Source organism: Seriola lalandi, unplaced genomic scaffold, assembly GCF_002814215.2.
Source record: "Seriola lalandi dorsalis isolate HSWRI2012SDOR001 ecotype SW California unplaced genomic scaffold, Sedor1 jcf7180002054874, whole genome shotgun sequence".
NCBI lineage: Eukaryota > Metazoa > Chordata > Actinopteri > Carangiformes > Carangidae > Seriola > Seriola lalandi.
The window spans coordinates 997,026-1,017,731 of NW_019525427.1; the positions used below are offsets into that span (position 1 = coordinate 997,026).

At 42.4% G+C, this 20,706-nt stretch overlaps 1 protein-coding gene across 2 annotated transcripts in view; it reads right to left on the reverse strand.

Annotated features, from left to right (window-relative positions):
• Positions 1 to 15,429, reverse strand: part of LOC111671273 (unconventional myosin-Ic) — a 57,996-nt gene extending 42,567 nt beyond the window's left edge. The window contains exon 1 of one of the 2 annotated variants that reach the window (XM_087179850.1): positions 14,912 to 15,429. In XM_087179850.1, the coding sequence (XP_087035976.1) occupies positions 14,912 to 15,001 (90 nt within the window). In that variant the 5' untranslated portion in view covers positions 15,002 to 15,429. Of the gene's footprint in view, positions 1 to 9,958; positions 10,331 to 14,911 lie in introns of those variants that run through there. The other variant, XM_023428364.2, reaches the window with a different exon arrangement.
• Positions 15,430 to 20,706: the final 5,277 nt, after the last annotated feature.

Here is a 20,706-nt window from a genome sequence, read left to right on the forward strand (position 1 = left end):
TGTTCCAGTGTGCTCCAGAGTCCTGCATCAATCTAGCACAAACTCTCACACACACACACACACACACACACACACAAACAAAAATACAAATACACACACACACACACACACACACACACACACACACACGTTGCATGCTGCAGCTTCTAGTGAAATAAAATCTGTGTCTGGAACCAGAAAAAATGACCCTGCAGCCAATTACCCATTATTGTTCAGGATGTTAGTCAGCCAGCAATGACCAGACAGCTACACATCCCTACACACACACACACACACACACACACACATGCGCGCACACACACACACACACTTTAACTCCATCTAAACCACTTTTCATAGTCAGACTAGGCAGGGCCGTTGGGGTATGTTAGATAGTAAGCTTTGATTATTTGTGTTTGTTGAGGAAGTATGTGGTTCACAGCTGTGCAGAGCATAAAAATACATTAATTAAGAAACAGCTGGGGAATCCTGCTCGGCTGCGGGTTGAACATGCTGACCATGTACATTATTCTCGGTCGAATAACAGGTCTGCTTTTTATTTACCAGTAAACACGACTAAACATCTGCAGCTACGCTAGCAGCTCTTTGAGGCTGTACGCAGCCACAGCTGTGCTTTGACCTAATGCTGAAATCAGCATGCAACAGTTCACCATGACGACCAAAGCTAACATGCTGATGATCAACTATAGACACATGAAAGCCACTTGAAACTGTAAAAATCAAGGCCTTTAACATTTAATTTATGAATTTATGAAGCTTTTTCACAACCTGAGATAAGACAGGAGACTGATTACGTTAAGACTTTTAAAACTTGAGGAAACCCTGTGAGGCTTTTACCTCCAGAGCTGGACCTGCAGTCATGGAAAAGATTGTAAAGCAGGTGAACATTAAACTCCTGACCCAGATCGTGAAGCCACATGGTTTGCACAGGAGGGTAATGCAACATAAAAATAGGCACAAGTGAGACAGAGAGTGGTCTGATAAGGACTTCACATGGCACCATGACAGTCTCTCTAGTCAGGGGTGTGGCCCTGCTTTACACCAAATGGATGCTGGGATACACATCAGCTTTTTTATATCAATGAACAGGTGAAGAATCAAAGATTGAACGAATTACTATTATCCATATCAGACATCAGAAACCAGTATCAGCCTTATTTGTACCAGCCGTTCTAATCTCATTCATCAGCTGTGTTTACATTCCTTCAGACTCTATAGGCTGCTCTCTTTCTTTCTTCCTTCCTTTCTTTCTTTGTGCTGGTAATTGTTAATGCTTTCATGCCACATTTAGTTCTACTTTTCTCAACCTCATGACACCAATCCAAATCATTTCCACACTTCTTTTTCTGCCATTTCTCACGTTCTACCTCCTCCTCCTCCTCTCAATCCCTCTCTTTCCGGGTCCAAGGCCACACCTGCCTGCACTGTGCTGACATTATTATCAAAGCTCCATGGAAAGACTTGGTTAAAGGTTAATGAAAGGTATTGAGTGAGAGAGGAAGCCTTCATAGTCTTAACCAAGGACACACACACACACACACACACACACACACACACACACACACACACACACACACACACACACACACAGTTTCTTTCCACTCAGTTACACTGCTCATTTAGAGAACGCCTATTGTATTGCAGGAGGATTACTTGGCATCCAATGTGCCCTATTTTAAAAACTTGATTCGTCATCTTTGTGGAATAAGAACAATTTGAATCCTGATGAAAATAAATGTTTTGCTATTGACTAAATCCATTTATTTCAATGAAATTGAATCAGTGGGTTCACTATTTGCAAAGAATATAGCCAGACATCTAGACAGTGCGAACCTTTAGCTAATGTAGCGTGCTAGCTGTGTAGCGCCAGTCCTCTTTTATTTAATCCTATTTAGATAAAGTATAAATTGTCTACAAAAGAATCATGTTTTGTTGACAGTTATTGGATGGAAAAGTATAAATAACATCTCTTGAATAAACTGTGAGCTATGTCCTGTTAGCATCCAAGCCAGCTAGCGTGCAAACTGTTGGCAAGCTAGCTAACTCAGAGCTTTTCCCCCTCTTTTTAGTTTTTATTGAATGAACTGATGTTCAATCTTGAGGATAAAATGGAGTAAACAGATCAGTACAGAAAAATGATGCATGTTCTCGGGATAAACTGTGTGAGCTATGTCCTCTTAGCATCCAAGCTAACCAGCGTGCAAACTGTTGGCACGCTAGCTAACCCAGAGCTTTCCCCCGTATTCAATGAATTGATTTTCAAACCTGAGAACAAAATGTAGGAAACAACAGAAAAGAAAATCAATGATTAGCACTAGCATTTTTCTCGGCTAGCTAGCTAGCATGTCAATGGTTAGCTCGCCAGATACAGCAGCTTATCAGCCAGCACTGCCTGTAACCTTCACCAAACCACTAGAGCTGCCTGTTTGTCAAATTAATTTTGCTATACACACAACAACGTGAGTTATTAATATATATATGTATTAGTCACCCACAGGCCAAAATAAACTGTGTTTAAATGGACTTTAAATGAAGCCATGGGGCTTCTGTGCTGTTTATCAGTCCAGCTCTTTCTTTCCCATGTCTCTTCCAGTCACCAGATTCCAGTTTCTCATGATACAGGCATGCCTCAATCTTTCCACCTCGTTCTCGCTTTTTCAAATTCAACACATCTAGCTTGAATGAGAGATAAGACCTCAGCTAAAAGTGGTAAAACTGGAGCTTATGTGAGCCGAAAACAGGTTTGTGGAGGATAAAGAGGAAGAGAATTTATTTGGTGATTATTTCTGTCTGAGTAGGAGTGGCTTAAAATGTTCCAGTGTGCTCCAGAGTCCTGCATCAATCCAGCACAAACTCTCACACACACACACACACACACACACACACACACACACACACACACACACACACACACACACACACATACACAAACACACACAAAACAGGTGCATCCTTGTTTCAGCAAACCCTGAGATTTGCCTTTGGTGTCACATCTCAACAAACACAGAGTGGGTGGGTGTGTCTCAACTCTCACGGTATAGTTTGGAAGCAGTTGGAAAAATCATAGGTACGAACACGGGACAGGAGCTGACATAATTACAGGTATGACTCGGTACAGGATCCAGAGGGCTCAGGTCAGTTTGTCATGATTACAAGGATGAGCGGGGAGGGAGGAGTGATCAGAACAAGATGCTGAACAGGTGAAGGGCATGTTGGGATTGTCTACGCAGTCTACCTTGCACACTATGGGAGTGGGGGGGGGGGGTAATCCTCTGACCACCTACCTTCTCCATGTGTGGGAAGCAGGGCTGGAATACAATGACTCACATTAATAGGTATTCAAATAAACATCACAGTCTATTATTGTACATGGATTATTTTTGTGACTAACGTGGGGATAAGTGCTTGAGTAACATCTAATAAGTTTCCAGAAAAAAAAAAAGTGGTTGCGGCTCCAATGTCCCGGTATAATATCCAAAAATGTTACAACAGGATTAAAACAAAGCCGTTCAACAGAAATATCTCTAAAACAGAACCAAACCACACACAAACACCCACGCAGCTCCTCTGCCTCTGGCCTGGCAGTTTACACATAAAAGATGTGCAGGAGCAGATGAAACAGGATTACCTGTAGTTATCTCGTATTATCTGGTTAATCTGAGAGATGGTGTGCAGGTGAGGGTGTGCGACAGTGTAGAACAGAACAGGATTAGGAAAGCGAGCTAGTCAGCACTGCTGCAGGTAAACATGAATGAGCACTTCTGTCCTCAGCTGACACCAGCGTCATCCTGCCAGACTAAAATATGGGACGAACAAACTCAGGAGCTGGACTGAAACATTCCTTCAAGCTTCGAGTTCTTTTAATATATTGCCAAATATAAACACAGTTATCACTTTAAAAAAACCACATGAATGAATCCATGTATGTTAATGTCTTGAATGTGTTGGTTAAATCCCTGCGGCTGCTTTGTTTCTCTTGCATGTTTGTGTTCCACTCCGCTGACTTTAAAGACTTTGTTTTAGATTTATGTGTTCCTTTAATCCAGTTTCATCAAGTCAATGGTACTTGAGCTGAAAGGAATCTAAACCAAAGCCAACAAAATGAAAAAAAAAAAAAACTGTACTACTATATTAACTCTTTCTGAAGCTTTTGTCATGAGTGTTCATATTGAAGTCATTTGAGGACTTCCCATCTCACAGCAGCTACACTGCATGTACAAAAATGGCAGTGAAGCTGGCGTGGATTTTGACTCATTTCCAGGGTGGTTTCCAGTCCCACAGCAGTCAAGGCTGCAGCGCTGAGGAGAAGCAGGACTCAGTCACTCACATTTATTCCCAGCAGGGCGGGGCCGGCTCTACCGCTGTGCTAGCTTTGGGATGTGGGAAAGAATCGCATGGAAAAGCTAAAGCAGCTGCCCACAGCAGCAGGCTAAAACTAATCAGGAACACACACACACACACACACACGCATACTGTACATACACACCCTCCAAGACTGTGAGTCGTCAGCATACAGGTAACACATATTCTGACGCACAGCCAGACACGTACCCTCATTACTTCCATTCTGCTACATCCTCTTTTTCCCTCAAAAAAAAAAAGTGTTTCTGTATAATTTCCAACACACTCTGAGGCACTTAAAGCTTCACTGGGCAAGAGCCTTACGGAAAAACACATAAATTGCAAAGAGGTGCTGCAACGGTGATAGAGTAATGTTCACTACTTGAGATGCCACACATTAATCCAGATTAATATACATTTAAACTGCCGTTTCAAACCACTTTAGGTCTCAGGTCTTCCCCTCTGAATGACAGAAAAGCTTCTGCTCTTCTAACTCCCGCACCTTTCGCTGTTCATACATAATTTACTCACTTTATCTTTTAGTTTACACACTTGAACCAGCACTAATTTCTCTCAGGATTTCCACTACAACTGACACCTCCAGCTCAATTCATCAATTATGACTCAACTTCAATCCATTCGTGTGTTTTCTGTTGCTTAACCAAGCTTGGGTCGCAGTGGCAGGACGTTACGCAAGGTAGTTTTCCAGCTCCTCCTGGGGGATCCAGAGGCGTTCCCAGGCCAGATGAGATAAATAACCTCTTCAGTGTGTTCTGGGTCTACCTCAAAGCCTCCTACCAGTTCGACGCGCCTGGAAGACCTCCAATGGAAGTCGCCCAGGTGCCACATCAACTGTTCACCATTAAGCAACAGCAGCTCTACTCTGAGCTCCCTCCAGATGTCCTTACCCTCTCTCTAAGACCGAGCCCAGCCACCCTGCGGAGGAAACTCATTTCAGCTGCTTGTATCTTATTCCTTCAGTCACTACCCAGAGCACATGACCACAGGTGAGGGTTGAAACAAAGATCGACCGGTAAATCAAGAGCTTTGCCTTCTTGCTCAGCTCCCTCTTCACCACAGCGGCCTGGTATAACTCCCCACTCTGCTGCTGACCCTGCACTTATCCGCCCTGTCAGTCTCCTGACCCAATTGGAGATGTGAGTTAATATAAGCTTCAGAAAGGTGGATGCACACTGATTCACAAAATGATGAGTGAGCCAATTTAATCTAAACCTCCAGCACTAGATATCTGCTTATGGGCAAACACGCTCTAATGTAAATATTGCCTCTCATCCTATATCCGTTTCTCTGTCTCCGACTGTCTGTCTGGCGAAGCCTAGAATCAATAGCCATCGCCATCCAGTGTCTCCAACACGTTCCCATCTCAAAGTCTGACTCAACTTCCCACTTACTCACAGTCTGTATCAGCAGTAGTCATCATCTAAACAACCTCCCACACACACCACCAACCCTAATTTTAGCCACTCAATTTAATTATCACTTAACCCGATCTTTGATCTGTATCTCAGTCTTATTCCTTAGTTTTCCCGAGGATACATCATCTTACAGACACTGGTCTTTTGTTAAATATCAAATATTATCCTGTTTGTGTCATTACCCATGACGACAGCTACGGAGGAATTCAGTGTATTTAATAATACGTACAACAAATGGCATAGAAACTTTTATAATGTCAAATATAGGCGTCCTTTCCAATGGTGCTTTACAACAACAATTCACACACTCAAACTAGAGCATGATTTATGTCAAATTTGACAATTTTAAATATCCGCTATCACCAGCCTCAGACGATAAAATCTGATGTGGCCCTCAGTCACCCATGCTGCCAAACCCTGCCATGTCTTAAGAAATGAGTACAAAGGCCATAAATACACTTGGAGCTGGAAACTGCTGTTGCATTAAGACCTTATCAGTCCTCTGCCTGGCTTAGTCTAGTTTGATATCTGTGCTTAATGTTATCAGAGCAACATGTCCAAAACCCGGGCCTCAGCTTAATGCTTGGGTTCACACTGTAGTCACAGATGCCAGATCTTAAACAAGGCATGTCTGGCTTAATGTGTATGACATGGAACAGCTGTATAACCCATCAGTGAACTTATACATGGAGTTGTGCAAGTTAGTGGTTCAGTTTATCTTTCCTCCTATTTCTTCTTCCATTAAAAGGTAACATACATAGCATCTTAAAAGGAATAGTTCAACATTTTGGGAAATACACTTATTTTTGGCAGCAGGCAGCTAGCTTAGCTTAGCATAAAGACTGGAATCTGGGGGAAACAGCTAGCCTTGTTCTATCCAAAGCAAACAAAATTAACCTATCAGCATCTCTAAAGCTCATTAATTAACACAATCTTGTATGTTAATGCTGTGAAAAAAACAAGCTAAGCTAACAAGCAAATAAGCATATTTCCTAAAATATCAAACTATCGCTAAAACACCTATAAACAATACTCATAGTATGCTAGCAACATCACGATGAACAAGACTATAACTAGCACAAAATGAATGAATGGATGGATTTGCTAACGCTAAAGCTTCCAGCATCTATAGCAATGGTCGATGAAAATTCCTGATTACTAAAACAACTACGCCTAAATCCCAACCCCCCTGCATGCAGATGGCCCTATCAAAGAGGGGGGAGTCACCTGACAAGTTCATGATCCCTCACTGGCTTCCCACCCATGAGCCCTGCCAGTGTTTTGCCCATTTCTTTAATTTGTATGTGGTGTAAACCTCCTCCAGTTTGATATGACGGGTTCACACACAAAAGGTCATGAAAGTGGAAATATATCCCCTGCTAAGCAGTTCCTATAACACAGTTCAAGAACGTAAGTGTGTGAGTGTCCTTCCTGCTGTAGAGGTGATGGTGGAGGTCTGGCTAACAGCCAGGCTGTCAGGTGTATCCTATGGGTTCCTCCCAGGATCCGCCCGACATGTAACTGAGAGACTACATGATCATGAAAAACTTCACCCTGTCAACAGCAGTTCCTATATCCATCAAATAAAGAGCCGTGGTTCTCATAGTGAAGTCCATGGAGGGAGTTCTAGGGGTCCAGCATTTTTACAATAATGCATTTTATTAGTTCACTACTTCTACATGTTCATACTCCTTGAACTATGGAGTCGTAAAGATAGGAATCTGCCATGAAGGAATCTACTAACTGCAATAACAATGGGGGCAAAGTCAGACTGGTATTTGATCAGATAAATAGTCAAACAAAGCAAAGCAAGCACAATAAATCGACTCGCCACCTCAAATAAAATGAAAATGTTCATAATGCTCATAAGTCTTAGTACTTGTTCATGCTAACATCATCTGAAAATATCTAAAATACACTTAAAAGCATTTCCCTTTTTGTTTTATTTATGTGAAAATAGGTATACAGAGCCAAAGGGCGAAATGCCTCACCATGTCGAGGCAGGCAGACATTTAGGGTAAAAGCTCATTCTAATCCCAAATTACCCAACACCACTCTGGCCATGACTCTGTCACGGCCACGAACCAGAAATATCATCAAAAAAACACAGGCCATCAAGATTAAAAAAAGCCTGAAGCGCAGCACTCGGGAATAAATCTGCCTTTAAGCATCTGCACCACATCGCTCCAATGGAAACAAGCAGCAGCTAAATGAATCTCACCAGGGAGAACACAACACATGGATCTGCCTTGGAAAAAACTATTGACAGCAGTGCATTGATGTGCGTTTGTTGGATAACGGTGCAGGCTATGCACAGAGCAACACAGAGCAACGCAGCTGTCTGTGCCAGTGCTTCAAAGCCAATCATCTCCAACAACAAACTGTCATTTAGAGGAGCTTAACCCAAACTTGCAGCAGAGTGACAGGCAGCTGCAGCGAACGCTAGGAGGTCCTGCCCTCCAGGTGACCCTGAAGCAACAGGTCGGCTGCTCTAAGAAGCTTTGACCCCTGAGGAGTATCCCCGCCTACGCTGGCTCATTCCTTCACACTTCTCTCTTCATGGTTTCAATCTCCATGTGCATCTTCCTAATGTCCAGTGCAGTTTCCTCCCCTGCCCGGCGGGTAATCTCCCTCACTCATTATCAGTAGGTTATAAACTTTTTCTCAGAGGAGAAAAGATAATGACCAGTTAAATTATTCCAATTTCTCAATATGTCAGCCCTGTGAAAGACTCACGATCTGTCCAGGATGTACTCAGCCCCCATCCAATGTCATCTGGGATTGGCTCTAACATCCACACCACCACCCTCAAAGGATGAGCGATATAGCTAATGGATGGATGGAGTGTATTCTATCAATTACACGTCAATATTAATCATTTTTTAATTTAAAATCATTAATCAGAATTTTTGTTGCCCCTTTGTTTTGGTATTAATGGGTTGCATTGACTGCCAGGTGCTTCCCTTGTGTTCGCCTCATTTACAAACCACACACACACATTAACAGGTGGACAGGCTTGTTGACAAAACCTTCGTCAGCCACAGAGAGAGTTTCTCAGCTAAAGCCGGACAGCTGGCAGCTTTGCACAGGGTCTGTCAAAAGTTGAGATAAGTAAAACTGGATTTACCTGCAGCTATCATGTTTATGGTTGATATGCCTTTGATAGATATTATTAAGAACTATTCATCTGCCACAACAAAACTGATGATGGTTAATGTTGCATTTATAAACACCAAATGCACCACCACCCCCACCCCCCCCACCCCCCCTGCTGACAGGCACGAATCTATCAACTTTACAGCAGTTTGTTGTGCTCACAGGTGCGATAGACTGCGAGATTAGCTATTTAGTGAACTGTCTTAATCTGTGTCTGTCTGGCGTCCATAAAAAGACTGGCGGATTGGCCCCTGAACGCGGCACAGTACGTGGCCAAAAGTTTACACCACTGCTTTCAATGAACGTCACTAAAAAAAACCAATTCAACAGGCGCTACAGGTCCCGGCAACTGACACGTAAAAAGGAGCGACGGTTAAACCAGACTTCATTCAAAAATACACGTAAAATCAGATTTCGTTTTCTTCGCTTTCTGCCTTACAACCTAAACGAAAAACACATTCAGAAATCATGACTAGCATTAATTTCTTAAATCGGCGTAAACATATACACGTAACACCGTGTTTAAATGTAGTTTTTAAACTTCTGAACTGAGCTAGACTCGCACCGCAGATCTACTTTGTGGCAGTTGGAAACTGCAGGCAGGTCGAGTGTAAACGCTTTAATACAGTCAAAGTAATACAAACAATTTAATGTTGATCAAGCCGAATTTATCAGTGGCTCTCATTGATTTGTTATTGATCCAAAACTGTCTGTTTCACCGAGTAAATCCGCCGCCAAACAGGCTGGAAAGCGTTAAATCGCCATTTTTTTGAATGAAGTTTGGACACAGGGTGAAAACTTTCAGCCCACTCACTCAAACATGCTGCAATGTCACAAATTACACTGCAGAAAGTTGTGTGTTAAACAGCTGTTACACACACACACAGCTACGACACCCTTTGTCATTACAAGTAAAAGAAAAAAGAAAAGTTCACTAGCTAGCAACAGTTACAGTAAAGCTAAAAGAAAGCGCGGCAATCGGGCTGTTGCTAAGTCAGGTGTTTATACCGAACATTAAAACATACCTTAAAACAGCCGAGGTGAAAAACGCGGCGGGAGTCTCTCTCCTCTCTCACTGACTTCTTGTCGTCCTGTTAGTCTGGTGGTAGTCTGGTTCAGTCTCTCAGTGCCTGGTGTCTGTCTGACAGCGGGTAGCTCGCAGTCCTGCGGGGTTTCTCCTGACCCTCCCACCACTCCCAGTCCACACCAGCGCTCCCACCGTGTCACAGCTGTGGCTTCTCGCAGACTGCAGCCTCAGCAAAGGGACCCTCCCCCTCTCCTCTAGTGGTTCACCAGTATAGTCATGGTGCTACACACTTAGTCATAATAATATGTCAGTGGTGAAATGGCAGATGGCGGTGTTAATGTAAATGAGTAAAAAAAAAAAAAAAAACACTTGAAGCGTGCGGTTTTTACTGGGACTCGGTTCCCCTAAACCCTCCCTGGGAGTGGTGTGGTAATTTCCACCTTCCTTTTCTGTCAGTGGAGGGCAGAGCGGCCCCGCATTTACCAGGAAGTTCAGCGAGAACACATCCCACATCTCCTGCATGAGTGGCACGGTTTATTTTAGACGAGCCACGCACCATGTCGTCATTTGTTTTCTCTACAAACATGTAACCAGGCAGCCTCGTTATCTTATTGTCTAATGGACGGGAAGCGCTGCGGCTTTGTGAGGGAACCCGCCACGCTTTGCAAGCTTTCAAAGCCCCCTTCGTGCAGGGACAGTAACAGTCTGGCTCCTACATATCACAAAACCAAATTGCATTCAAAATATATATAAATGTCTATATTTTCAGTCAAATATCTCTAAACTTTTACAACTGCTTCATCTGACTTGTGCACAAGCATGTAAAACATCCTTAAAATAACCAGATATCTGAACGGGTCATTTATCTCTTCTTCTTCTTCTTCTTCTTCTTCTGCTTCTTCTTCTTCTTCTTCTTCTTCTTCTTCTTCTTCTTCTTCTAACTCAGCTGCATATTACAACATAATTGCAGCATAAAGTGTCAGAGTTGCATCAAACTGCTCTCATAACTGGTGATATCAGTTTCAAAGAGTTATCGTACCCTCTACCGTCAATAGCGGTGCCACTGCAGCTTCACACTGACGCTGCAGAGAGAGAGAGTGTGTGTGTGTGTGTGTGTGTGTGTGTGTGTGTGTGTGTGTGTGTGTGTGTGTGTGTGTGTGTGCAGAGCTCCTCTCCCTGTTCAGCAGGAGAGTCAGTCTCCTTCATGACAAGCCAGTTAATATGAGGGTGAGGCAATTGATTTGAAATAGTCATCATTAGTGAACTAACACTTTTACATTCTCCTCTAAATGTCTACAGCAGTAATGGAGTCTGGTTTGGGAGTGATTTCTTTTATATATATATAATGTGCAAAACAGTTTTATTTTCACTATGATTTCCCCAGCTGGAATTCCCAATGACAAAAATAATGATGTTAATGTCAAAGTTCAATGTACTTTTATGCAGAGTATCCTCCAGTATCCTGCTCAAATAGGACTCCAATACCAGTGAAAGTTGTTCAGTCAAAATACTTGAGTTTAAGTACCAGAGTGCTTGATTTTAAAGCATATTTTTATGTGAACACATTCTTGTATTTACAGAACCGAATGAACATGTAGAATAAAAATATTGTAGAATATGATACAAAGCCAATAGAAAAAGCCATAAAAACACAACTGAACCAACAATTAATAAATTGTCGTTTCATATTTCTTTTTTGAAGTTTAGTTGTGGTAAACACAGCAGGCATTTAAAACAATAGGAATCTTTCTTTATTCCTAAATGTTTCAAACACAGACTCCAGATCAGACCGTGGTGGTCTCTGGTGAAGGATCTTCTGCCTCATCTTTATCTGACGTCGCCATCATTAGGACACTGACAGGCTCAGACATGACTGACAGGGCAGGAGTTGGCTGTGATTGGTTTTTCTCCTGTGATGAACACAGTGTAAGGTCTGTCACGTTTTCAAAATAAAAGAAAATGCATTGCTCTGACTAAAAGCTCTGCTTCAAAGTAAGAGTCCTTCATAGAAATGTAGTGGAGTCAAAAGTACAACATTTCTCCTTTAAATGTAGTGGAGTAAGAGTCATACGTTTACAATAAGAATATACTCAAGTAAAGTATAGATACTCGAAAAATATATTCAAGTACAGTACTCAAGTAAAAGTACTTTGTATACTGCATGTCAAGAATGAAAGACAGAAACTACTACACAACAGATTGCTGTGATTTCAGACATTGCAGAGTTACGTAACATGTTGTGTCCCTGTGAAGGTGACCTCAGCCAGCTGGTCAGCTGTCACTGTAGTATGTCTGCACTGCCAGACGGGGGGGTGATCGATTCAACAACCCACAGCCAATGGCATTCACACACACACACACACACACACACACTGAACCACACACACACACACATATGCACACACAGGTTGTATCCTGTTGACAAGGCAACGTTAGATAGACAGAGTGTACTGGATGGAAAGGCCCATCATGGCACCCTCCACTTCTGAGGAACCAAAACCAGGAAACATTGCCCAAACTTTAGCTGCACTTTACTTAATGTTTTCATTTGTTTTGGAGCAACTTAATTTTCCTGCTTTAACTTAGCAAAACGTTAGTTGTAACACTTCCAATTTCTCCAATCAGGGACAAGTTACGAATCACCTGATTCACTTTTTACCTGCTCAATGCTCAAAGCACCCTGCGGCAGACACAGCTGATTTTAGAAGCAAAAAACAAAGAAAGGTAAAATAAGAAAGTTTGTTGTTTTTTTACTTCATTTATTTTTCTAACAGCTCCGTCTGCTCTGTAGTTAAACTCTTCGAACATTTGTCATGTTTACTGTGAGTCTATGTAGATGTTTTTAATGCTAGCTGACAGTGCTAATATTTTAGCTGTTAGCTGCCAGTTAAGCTATAGTTAACAGCCACAAGAGTCTGGGTTAATTGTAACACACACACACACACACACACACACACACACACACACAAACTAATTATGTTAAAAAAGTCCTTTAAATGTTGAATAAAAAGGTTCAATATCAACTTTTTGTCACGCTCCTTAAATAGTAATGTCACATTTCACTCCAGTTTACACCTACACCATGTAACAGCAGACACACGCAACTAGTTTGTATAAACTTTTGAACACACTGGTTTAAAAGACACAGATGGAAATGTCTAAAATGTTACGACCATCCCTTGTCACTCCCCCCTATACCTGATTTCAACATTTCTGTGAATTACATAAGATATAATGCAGGAAAAAGATCCATTTGGATGCTAAAATGACCCTGACGCACACACACACACACACACACACACACACACACACACAGGTTTCACACACATCCAGACACGCAGGGTGATTTGACCTTGTAGGAATGTGGGAAGAGGAAAAAAAAGAAAATGAAGCTGTGTACTGGAATGTCTTTGTCGCTTCCTCCCGTCCAGGCTACAGTACATTCCTCACCTCCCCAATCATCACGGACCGGCCAGCAGCAGGCTGCATTAACCACACCGCATTCCTCTTACTATACATCCTAATCTGGTGTCGGCCCACGCCGGACTGTACCAACCTCGTACTAATGGGAGGATTGATTTTGAAGAGGCCCTCTCCCTTCATTCCTCAGCTACAGTTTATATAGATATTAGACGTCAGCTGTCTTTATTACCGGCCTCCTACACGAGGATATGATGTTTAAAACACGTGTTAAAATGCTTAGGAGCAATTTCTGTTTCTGTTTCATGCGGGGAAACATCGCCATGGCAACAGTGCTGAAGCTACAGGCAACAAGTGATCAACGAGATTTCCACAGTTAAAAATGTGTGTAACTTTAAAGAGGTGCTCCGGTGATTTAGTATGAAGCTGGTGAAGTCACAAAAAAACAGAGGTAGCAGAGTGCGGCTTTCAGTCAGTGCTAGTAATGTGGGAAATGCCTTGCAGCTAACTTTGGCAAACCTGCTGTCAGTGGGGTTTTTTTGGGAGGGTGGGGGGGTGGTTTTGGCCACTTGGGGGCAGCGTAAACAAGCTGTAAACACAACACTGACACAAGTTATGGTGAAGCTGTTAGTGAACAGTTGCCTATTTACACATCCAGCAGACGGCATTCATCTGGAGTCGCTCCTCTCTCACCTCTGGTTGAGTCTCCACTAACCTCTTAGAAAGATCTGGCTCTTTAGCTGCCAAATGCTGCACTGAGTTCAGGTCCTAGTCGCTAACATTGTTGACAGCAGTTTTGTGGGATTTTAGAGCAAAAACAAACTGAAAACAGCTGCTTGCTGCTGGATACGACTCTGATGAGCGCGATGAGAGTCATCCAAAACAATACAGCGAGTTCAAAGACGTTAAAACACGCTGCAGAGCTGAGAGGAACTGCAGAGTGAAGCTGTAATTCTCTGTGGGAAACATCCTTACTACAGATCCATTGTTGATATAAAAATATTGATCATAGCAGCTTTAAAATGCAGCCGTCTGAAGGTCTGCGCTGGATTCTCATATGCTGAGGCAGGAATCAGTATCACTGCTTTTTCTATAAGAGAATAGACGGACAACATCTTACCTGCACTGTATGTTAAAGGTAGAGACCTTTAATGTGTAATTTATATTTTTAAATGCTGTGAACTTTGTGTGTGAACATCTTTTCAGCAGGATTCCTGGTATAGACTATATATTCAATATTATAAGAGGTAGCTCATTTTAACACGTATAATTAACTATGAAAAAACTCAGAGTAAAATGAGATTTAAACTTATTTACTAACCACAGCCTTTTTGATTCATCAATGAAGTTCACAGTGTAACGGAAGCAATTTACACTTCTTAAAATACGTCAGTGTTTCTCAACATCATCCCTGTGGATGCCTCACCTGCGCCAGCATCAGTTTCTACAAACTGAGCTGAAGAAAAACCCATTAAAGCGAAGGACGAGTGGGAAGATCTGACTTCAGATCTGTGTCAGTGTGTGAACTGACCTTGCAGCTGTGGCAGTAGTTTTCTCCATTTTTCCCCGGGGAAAGGATGATTTCCCCCGTTGGGATGAGTTGGATCGTGAGTTCCATCATGATTCCTTTTTTCTCTTCTTTTCCCGTCCCTTTTCTTTTTTGTTTTTCCTCAGAAAAAAGTGATTTTGTCTTGATTTTTTCTTTATGTTCCTTTCCAACTTTTTTACGAGAGACAGAGGAGAAATATTACAGCTCTCCCCTCAGGTCCGTTTGCAAATCCTTAGCTCAGGGTGGAAGGTGCTTAGAAGACCATCCCAAGTGACACCTGAAGAGCAAAACGTTAGCAGTCAGTCATCAGATATACATCGCAACCTCTCTCCCAAATCCACGTGAACAGAAACACTTTGACTTTCCAGTGGGAGCTCTCACCGAACAAAAAAAATCTTTACTTCCTGGCAAAAAGATCAAAAAGTGGAAAGCAGTGATTTGGAGATTTTTTCAGCCCTGGCGCAGAAATGTGGAGTTGGGGTGTTACCTGTCGCAGAGCGGAGAGTCTCAGTGAGGCCAGCTTCCCCTCGCTCCAGCCAGAGGATGTAGCCTCTCTGGTCGAGGGATCATGAGGAGGATATGAAGCTCTGACTGGAGATGGATGTCACATGCAGAGGATATGTGTCTTTTGTCTTACTGGAGTGTGCGTATGCATGAAAGGATGAAAGTAAGGAGTGGTAAACACATTTGTGTCTTCAATGAAAATATTATATAATGCTGTAGTTTCTGTGTAAAGTCTTGGTGAATTGATTATATATATATATATATATATATATATATATACAGTGAGTACTCTAGGTTAGTGGTTCCCCAGATGGCAGAGTAAATCCGGCCCATACTTTGGCCACATGCTTGTTTTCTTCTGGCCAAGTATAGGCCCAGTTCTACGGCCCGAATCTGGCCCATACACAGCATGATTGTCAGATGCTACTTCCACATTTGGACCAATTCTGGTGCACACGCAGTAAATCTTCCGGCTGTCAGAGAATACCGGACCATTTAGCCAAACTTTAAGTTAGTTTATTGTTTATTTTTTCCTTTTAGATATCTACTTTAACCATTTACCCACTTTAGCTAAACATTTCACCAATTATGCATTATTTCTATTTAAAGCTAACTATTATACCCTTTGTTTTTAGTTAAATTAAAACATTTTAACATTTTCACACTGCACACACACACACACACACACACACACACACACACACACACACAGGGCTGGTCTGAACTGAGTTTCCTTCTAGAAACCAGCATCCTGCCCGAGACATTCCCAGTACCCACCCAGTAGATTTAGTGTGTGTGTGTGTGTGTGTGTGTGTGTGTGTGTGTGTGTGTGTGTGTGTGTGTGTGTGTGAGACATATGAGCATGTTTGTATGTGTGCATGGCGGAACCCGCTTCCCTCAGGACACACAAGCAAGAGACACGCGTACGCACCACACGCTTTCTAAAAACAAATAAGGGGCTTGTGCTCTCATAGCAGAGCGCTTCCTGTCCCCAAGGACCCGACTAACCAAGGCCTTGACACTTCACATACAACAAACACGTGAACACACACCATATTTATGGAGGGATCACTCTGGTAGATGAACATATTTCATCCAGATAACCCTCCTGAACCGTCGGATCCCTCCCTGCATTCCTGTGTGCTAAATGCCAGCATAGATCCAGTTACTTGGATGCATCACGCAATGTGGCCTGAGTTGAGTATTTCATCATAATTTGCGTGGGGTGAAATTTGCAGTAAAGGGGCTAAAGAAAAATGCAGCTCTAGAGCAGTGGCTCCCGGCGTTTGGCGGTGAGCACCTCCTGCAGGGTTCATGAGATACGTCTGCAGGATGATGAACAGGACCGGAAAACGGAAAAGCAGAAAGAAAATTGTTTATTTTCAAATATGTTTTACTCAAATTTGAGGATCACTTTTTAATTTGACCTCTTCAGGCTGCAAAACATTATTCAAATAAACCAAATAAATCAAAAGATTACAGAATGTTTTGGTTGTCGTTGAAGTCACAACCTGTTTTACATGTAATATATCAAGTTAAGCTTTAAGAATGTGCGCAGCTTCCCCACTTGAAAGAGATTGATCCAACTATTTATATTCATTTATTCAATTATTTATTTATCTCTACCAATTATTCTTTTCTTATTTATATTTAATACTATTTTAATACTATTTTTCTTCAGGTACTAGTTGTAATCTTTTCTTGAACTCTGACTCGACAGTAATGAGGTCTCACCAGTAACCACAGCTTTGCATTAATCAGGTCTGGGTAGAAAGCCACTGTTACGGAGAGTTGGACTGGAAGAGGTTGTGTTTGTTTTTAGTTTTTTGATTAACCTTCCTGATGTTGCCAGATGTGGTTTCTGTGACATCAGTGCTGCAGCTGCAAAGCCTGAATGATGAACTTTTGTAAGTCAAGATTTAAACTGGATGATTTGACCACATGCACCTAGTGGACTAATGATTCTGGAAGATTTTACAATGTTTTTTTAAGCAGGATTTTTGATATTAAACATTGAATTTTTGTGAGATTCGACTTCAGAAAGTGATTCTTATTGAAACCTGTCTCATCTGAATAAATATTAAATGAGCAGCGCTGGTTAAAAAGAAGGAGACGTGCCTTGAACTTGCATATTCTACGAAGGAATGAGTGTGGCACAGCGTTTGTGTGCTGCTGCTGGTGAGAGAGGGGAAGTGACAGTGACACACATCCTTTGACCTCTGACCCCAGCTGGAGGCATTCCTGACAGCCGGGCATCAACAGGAAACCAGTGGCCTTGACACACACACACACACACGCAAGCACACACACACACACACACACACACACACACACACACACACACACACACACACACACACACGCACACTCCATTCTATTTTAAAATAAACACATAATTTTGAGATGATTGGCTTCCAAGAGAGGTTTTTTTTTTTACTACGAATTGAAAGTGAAATGAAACGCTGTGACCTGAACACGGATCACTGTAGTGAAGAAATGAGGAGAGAGATTTCAGAGATACACGTTTCTTTAGCTGTAAATTCATATTCACAGTTGCAGACATTCATGTAAAGCTATTTAGTGGTTTATTTTACAGGTTATATACAAAAATGAAAACCATCCACCTGATGCCAAAACATCTTATAGTGAGGAATTTGAATGCTGATCCAGTTTGGAAAGAGGACGTTGTTCTTACGGTAAATTCGTGTCACACGACGGTTGTAAAATCGTTTGTTTTCCTGCTCTCCTGCCCCATCACATCATGTCTGTTAACACTGAGGAAACTACCTTTCCTATGGAGAAATACTCTCAGGGGGGCCAGTAGTGGATGACAGGTCAAATGTCACTTTGTCACTACAACGTTACAACAGGTGACTCATGTCGTAGCTGATGGTGTGTGTGTGTGTGTGTGTGTGTGTGTGTGTGTGTGTCTGTGTTTTCTTAAAGGAGATGAAGATGAGTCATGATGAGATGACGGAGGTAGACTCTAGGAGCAACTGGAGACAGTGTCACACACACACACACACACACACACACACACACACACACACACACACGCTGATATGTGATTTTCAAGGCCAATACAGAAAAGATCTGACTCACACTACCAAGAACAGTGATAACAAATATTTAATGACGTTCCTTGCTTCTTTGTACGTGTGTGTGTGTGTGTGTCTGTGTGTGTGTCTGTGTGTGTGTGTGTGTGTGTGTGTGTGTGTGTGTGTGTGCGTGTGTGAGACAAGCGCGCTGTATACATTTATATAGCCCTTAATGTTCACCTAACAGTTTAAGTAACCATAATCAAATGAATAAGTTGATGAATAGCAACATACATGAATCGTAGAACTTTACTCCTGGTCAGTTTTGGACTAGCAGTTAAACACCGATAACAGTTATGAATTTTGTTCATCATTTACACAGTTTGTTGTTATTTAGTTTAGCTCTCCTTATATTAACCGCTGCAGCCAGCACGTTCTTCGACTTCATTCAGTGGGACAATAACACACGCAAAGCGTTAACAGTGTTTAGGCAGCATCGGCCAATGAAGAACCAGCTCACAAACGTAAACATACATTTTCACTCAGCATAAGCAAGACAATGAAATTAGGCAATACCCATTAAACTGGCATCTTTCATTATACAACGTGAACAACTGCGGAAGGATTATACCAGACTTATTTTCAAATTTAATGACGAAGCCTTTTTAAAGTCAAAAATCATCACAGGGTATTTTTAGATCCATTTACAGCACAGTACCTCACCTTTTCACTGTTTCAGAAAGAAGAGGGAGGCAGCTGAACTGAGGAGCAAACAGAGAATGAGCTCAGGACACAGACTCAAGGCACCTGTGTGAGCGGGCCAGGTAAGCACACCTGTCCTCCTGCTGCTCTTCAGCCCAGCAGTCATGTGACCCCCCCCAGTCCCCACAGGGCGCGTTATTGAGTAAAAAGACATTTTCACATACTCGTGTTGCGTTCTATGACCATATTAAAATGAAAATTGAAAAGCCTTTCATTTTCAAAGGCTTAACCTGCTCTACAGTTACAATATTCAAATACAATAAGCAAACAGCGCCTTAATTTACATTTATGCTTCATGTCAATGTCATGCAATCAGTCCTCTCATCAAGGCAGGTCATCAGTGAGGACATCACTTCCTTGTCACCTGTCACGTTGTCTGTCTGCGGCAGTGGCAGCGACTTGTTTTACCAGTCCATGAATGAAACTGTGTTTTATATTAATACAACTCAAGATTTAATGAATTTTAAAATCAAAAACTGTCAACAGCACGACATGCAACACAGACCCCTTGAAGCGTGGACGTCACAGTTAATGTGCAGTGGTGACAGTGTGAATGCAGGCCGACCTGAAGCCTGACAGAGTGACAGCGAGCAGCAGTGATTCACAGATACAGTGTAGGATCTGTATTACATGTATTACATTATGTACAATCAGTCCTGTTTGCTAGAGAGAGAGAGAGGCAGAGAGATGGATGGATTGGTGGAGTATAACGGTGTGCTCATCATGCTCAGATTTACTATAAACACACACTTAGATATATGTCTCCTCCATGGACAAAGGGCACTGCGGGGAGATCTGAAGGGCGTGGGGCAGAACAGCGCTGTAGTTCACAAGTTCATCCTGCTGTGTATTTGTGGTACAGTCCTGTAACCAGACTCCACACGGAGGCTCAGCCCAGACCAGCTCAGACCAGGGCTGAGCAAATCTCACAAGTGTTGCCTGAAAATAACCCTTTCTATTTATAACTGCTGTCTCTGCAGCAGAAGAGGAAGTTCATAATATTTCATTGACGTTTGTTCCCTGGGTCCCACTCCTGCGAGCAGGGATCTCAGCTCCGACAACAGAGCACCGCAGCAGTTTTCCAGTTTCCAGTTTCCACAGGAAGGCAGAGGAAGCCAGAGGACGCCGATTAGGCTGCAGATGTAGAAGAGGAGGCCACTCACTCCACAACCAGAACACGCCCTCTGGAGAGCGGCGTCTTCACACACACACACACACACACACACACACACACACACACACAGCGACTGGAAAGTTTAGGGCAAAGTTGCACTCTTGTTATGCTCCCTCTCAGCACAGCCATTAACCATCGTCTGTGGAAATGTGGAAATTATTTTAGGGTGAGTGATGTAGTTTCAGTTCGGATTAGAACTTGCTGCCCTCTTGAGGTTTCATGTTACAACAGGCGGCTCAGTGGAGGAGAAACCATAAGCTGCCATGGTAACCTGACTGTCAACACATCACCCCCCCACC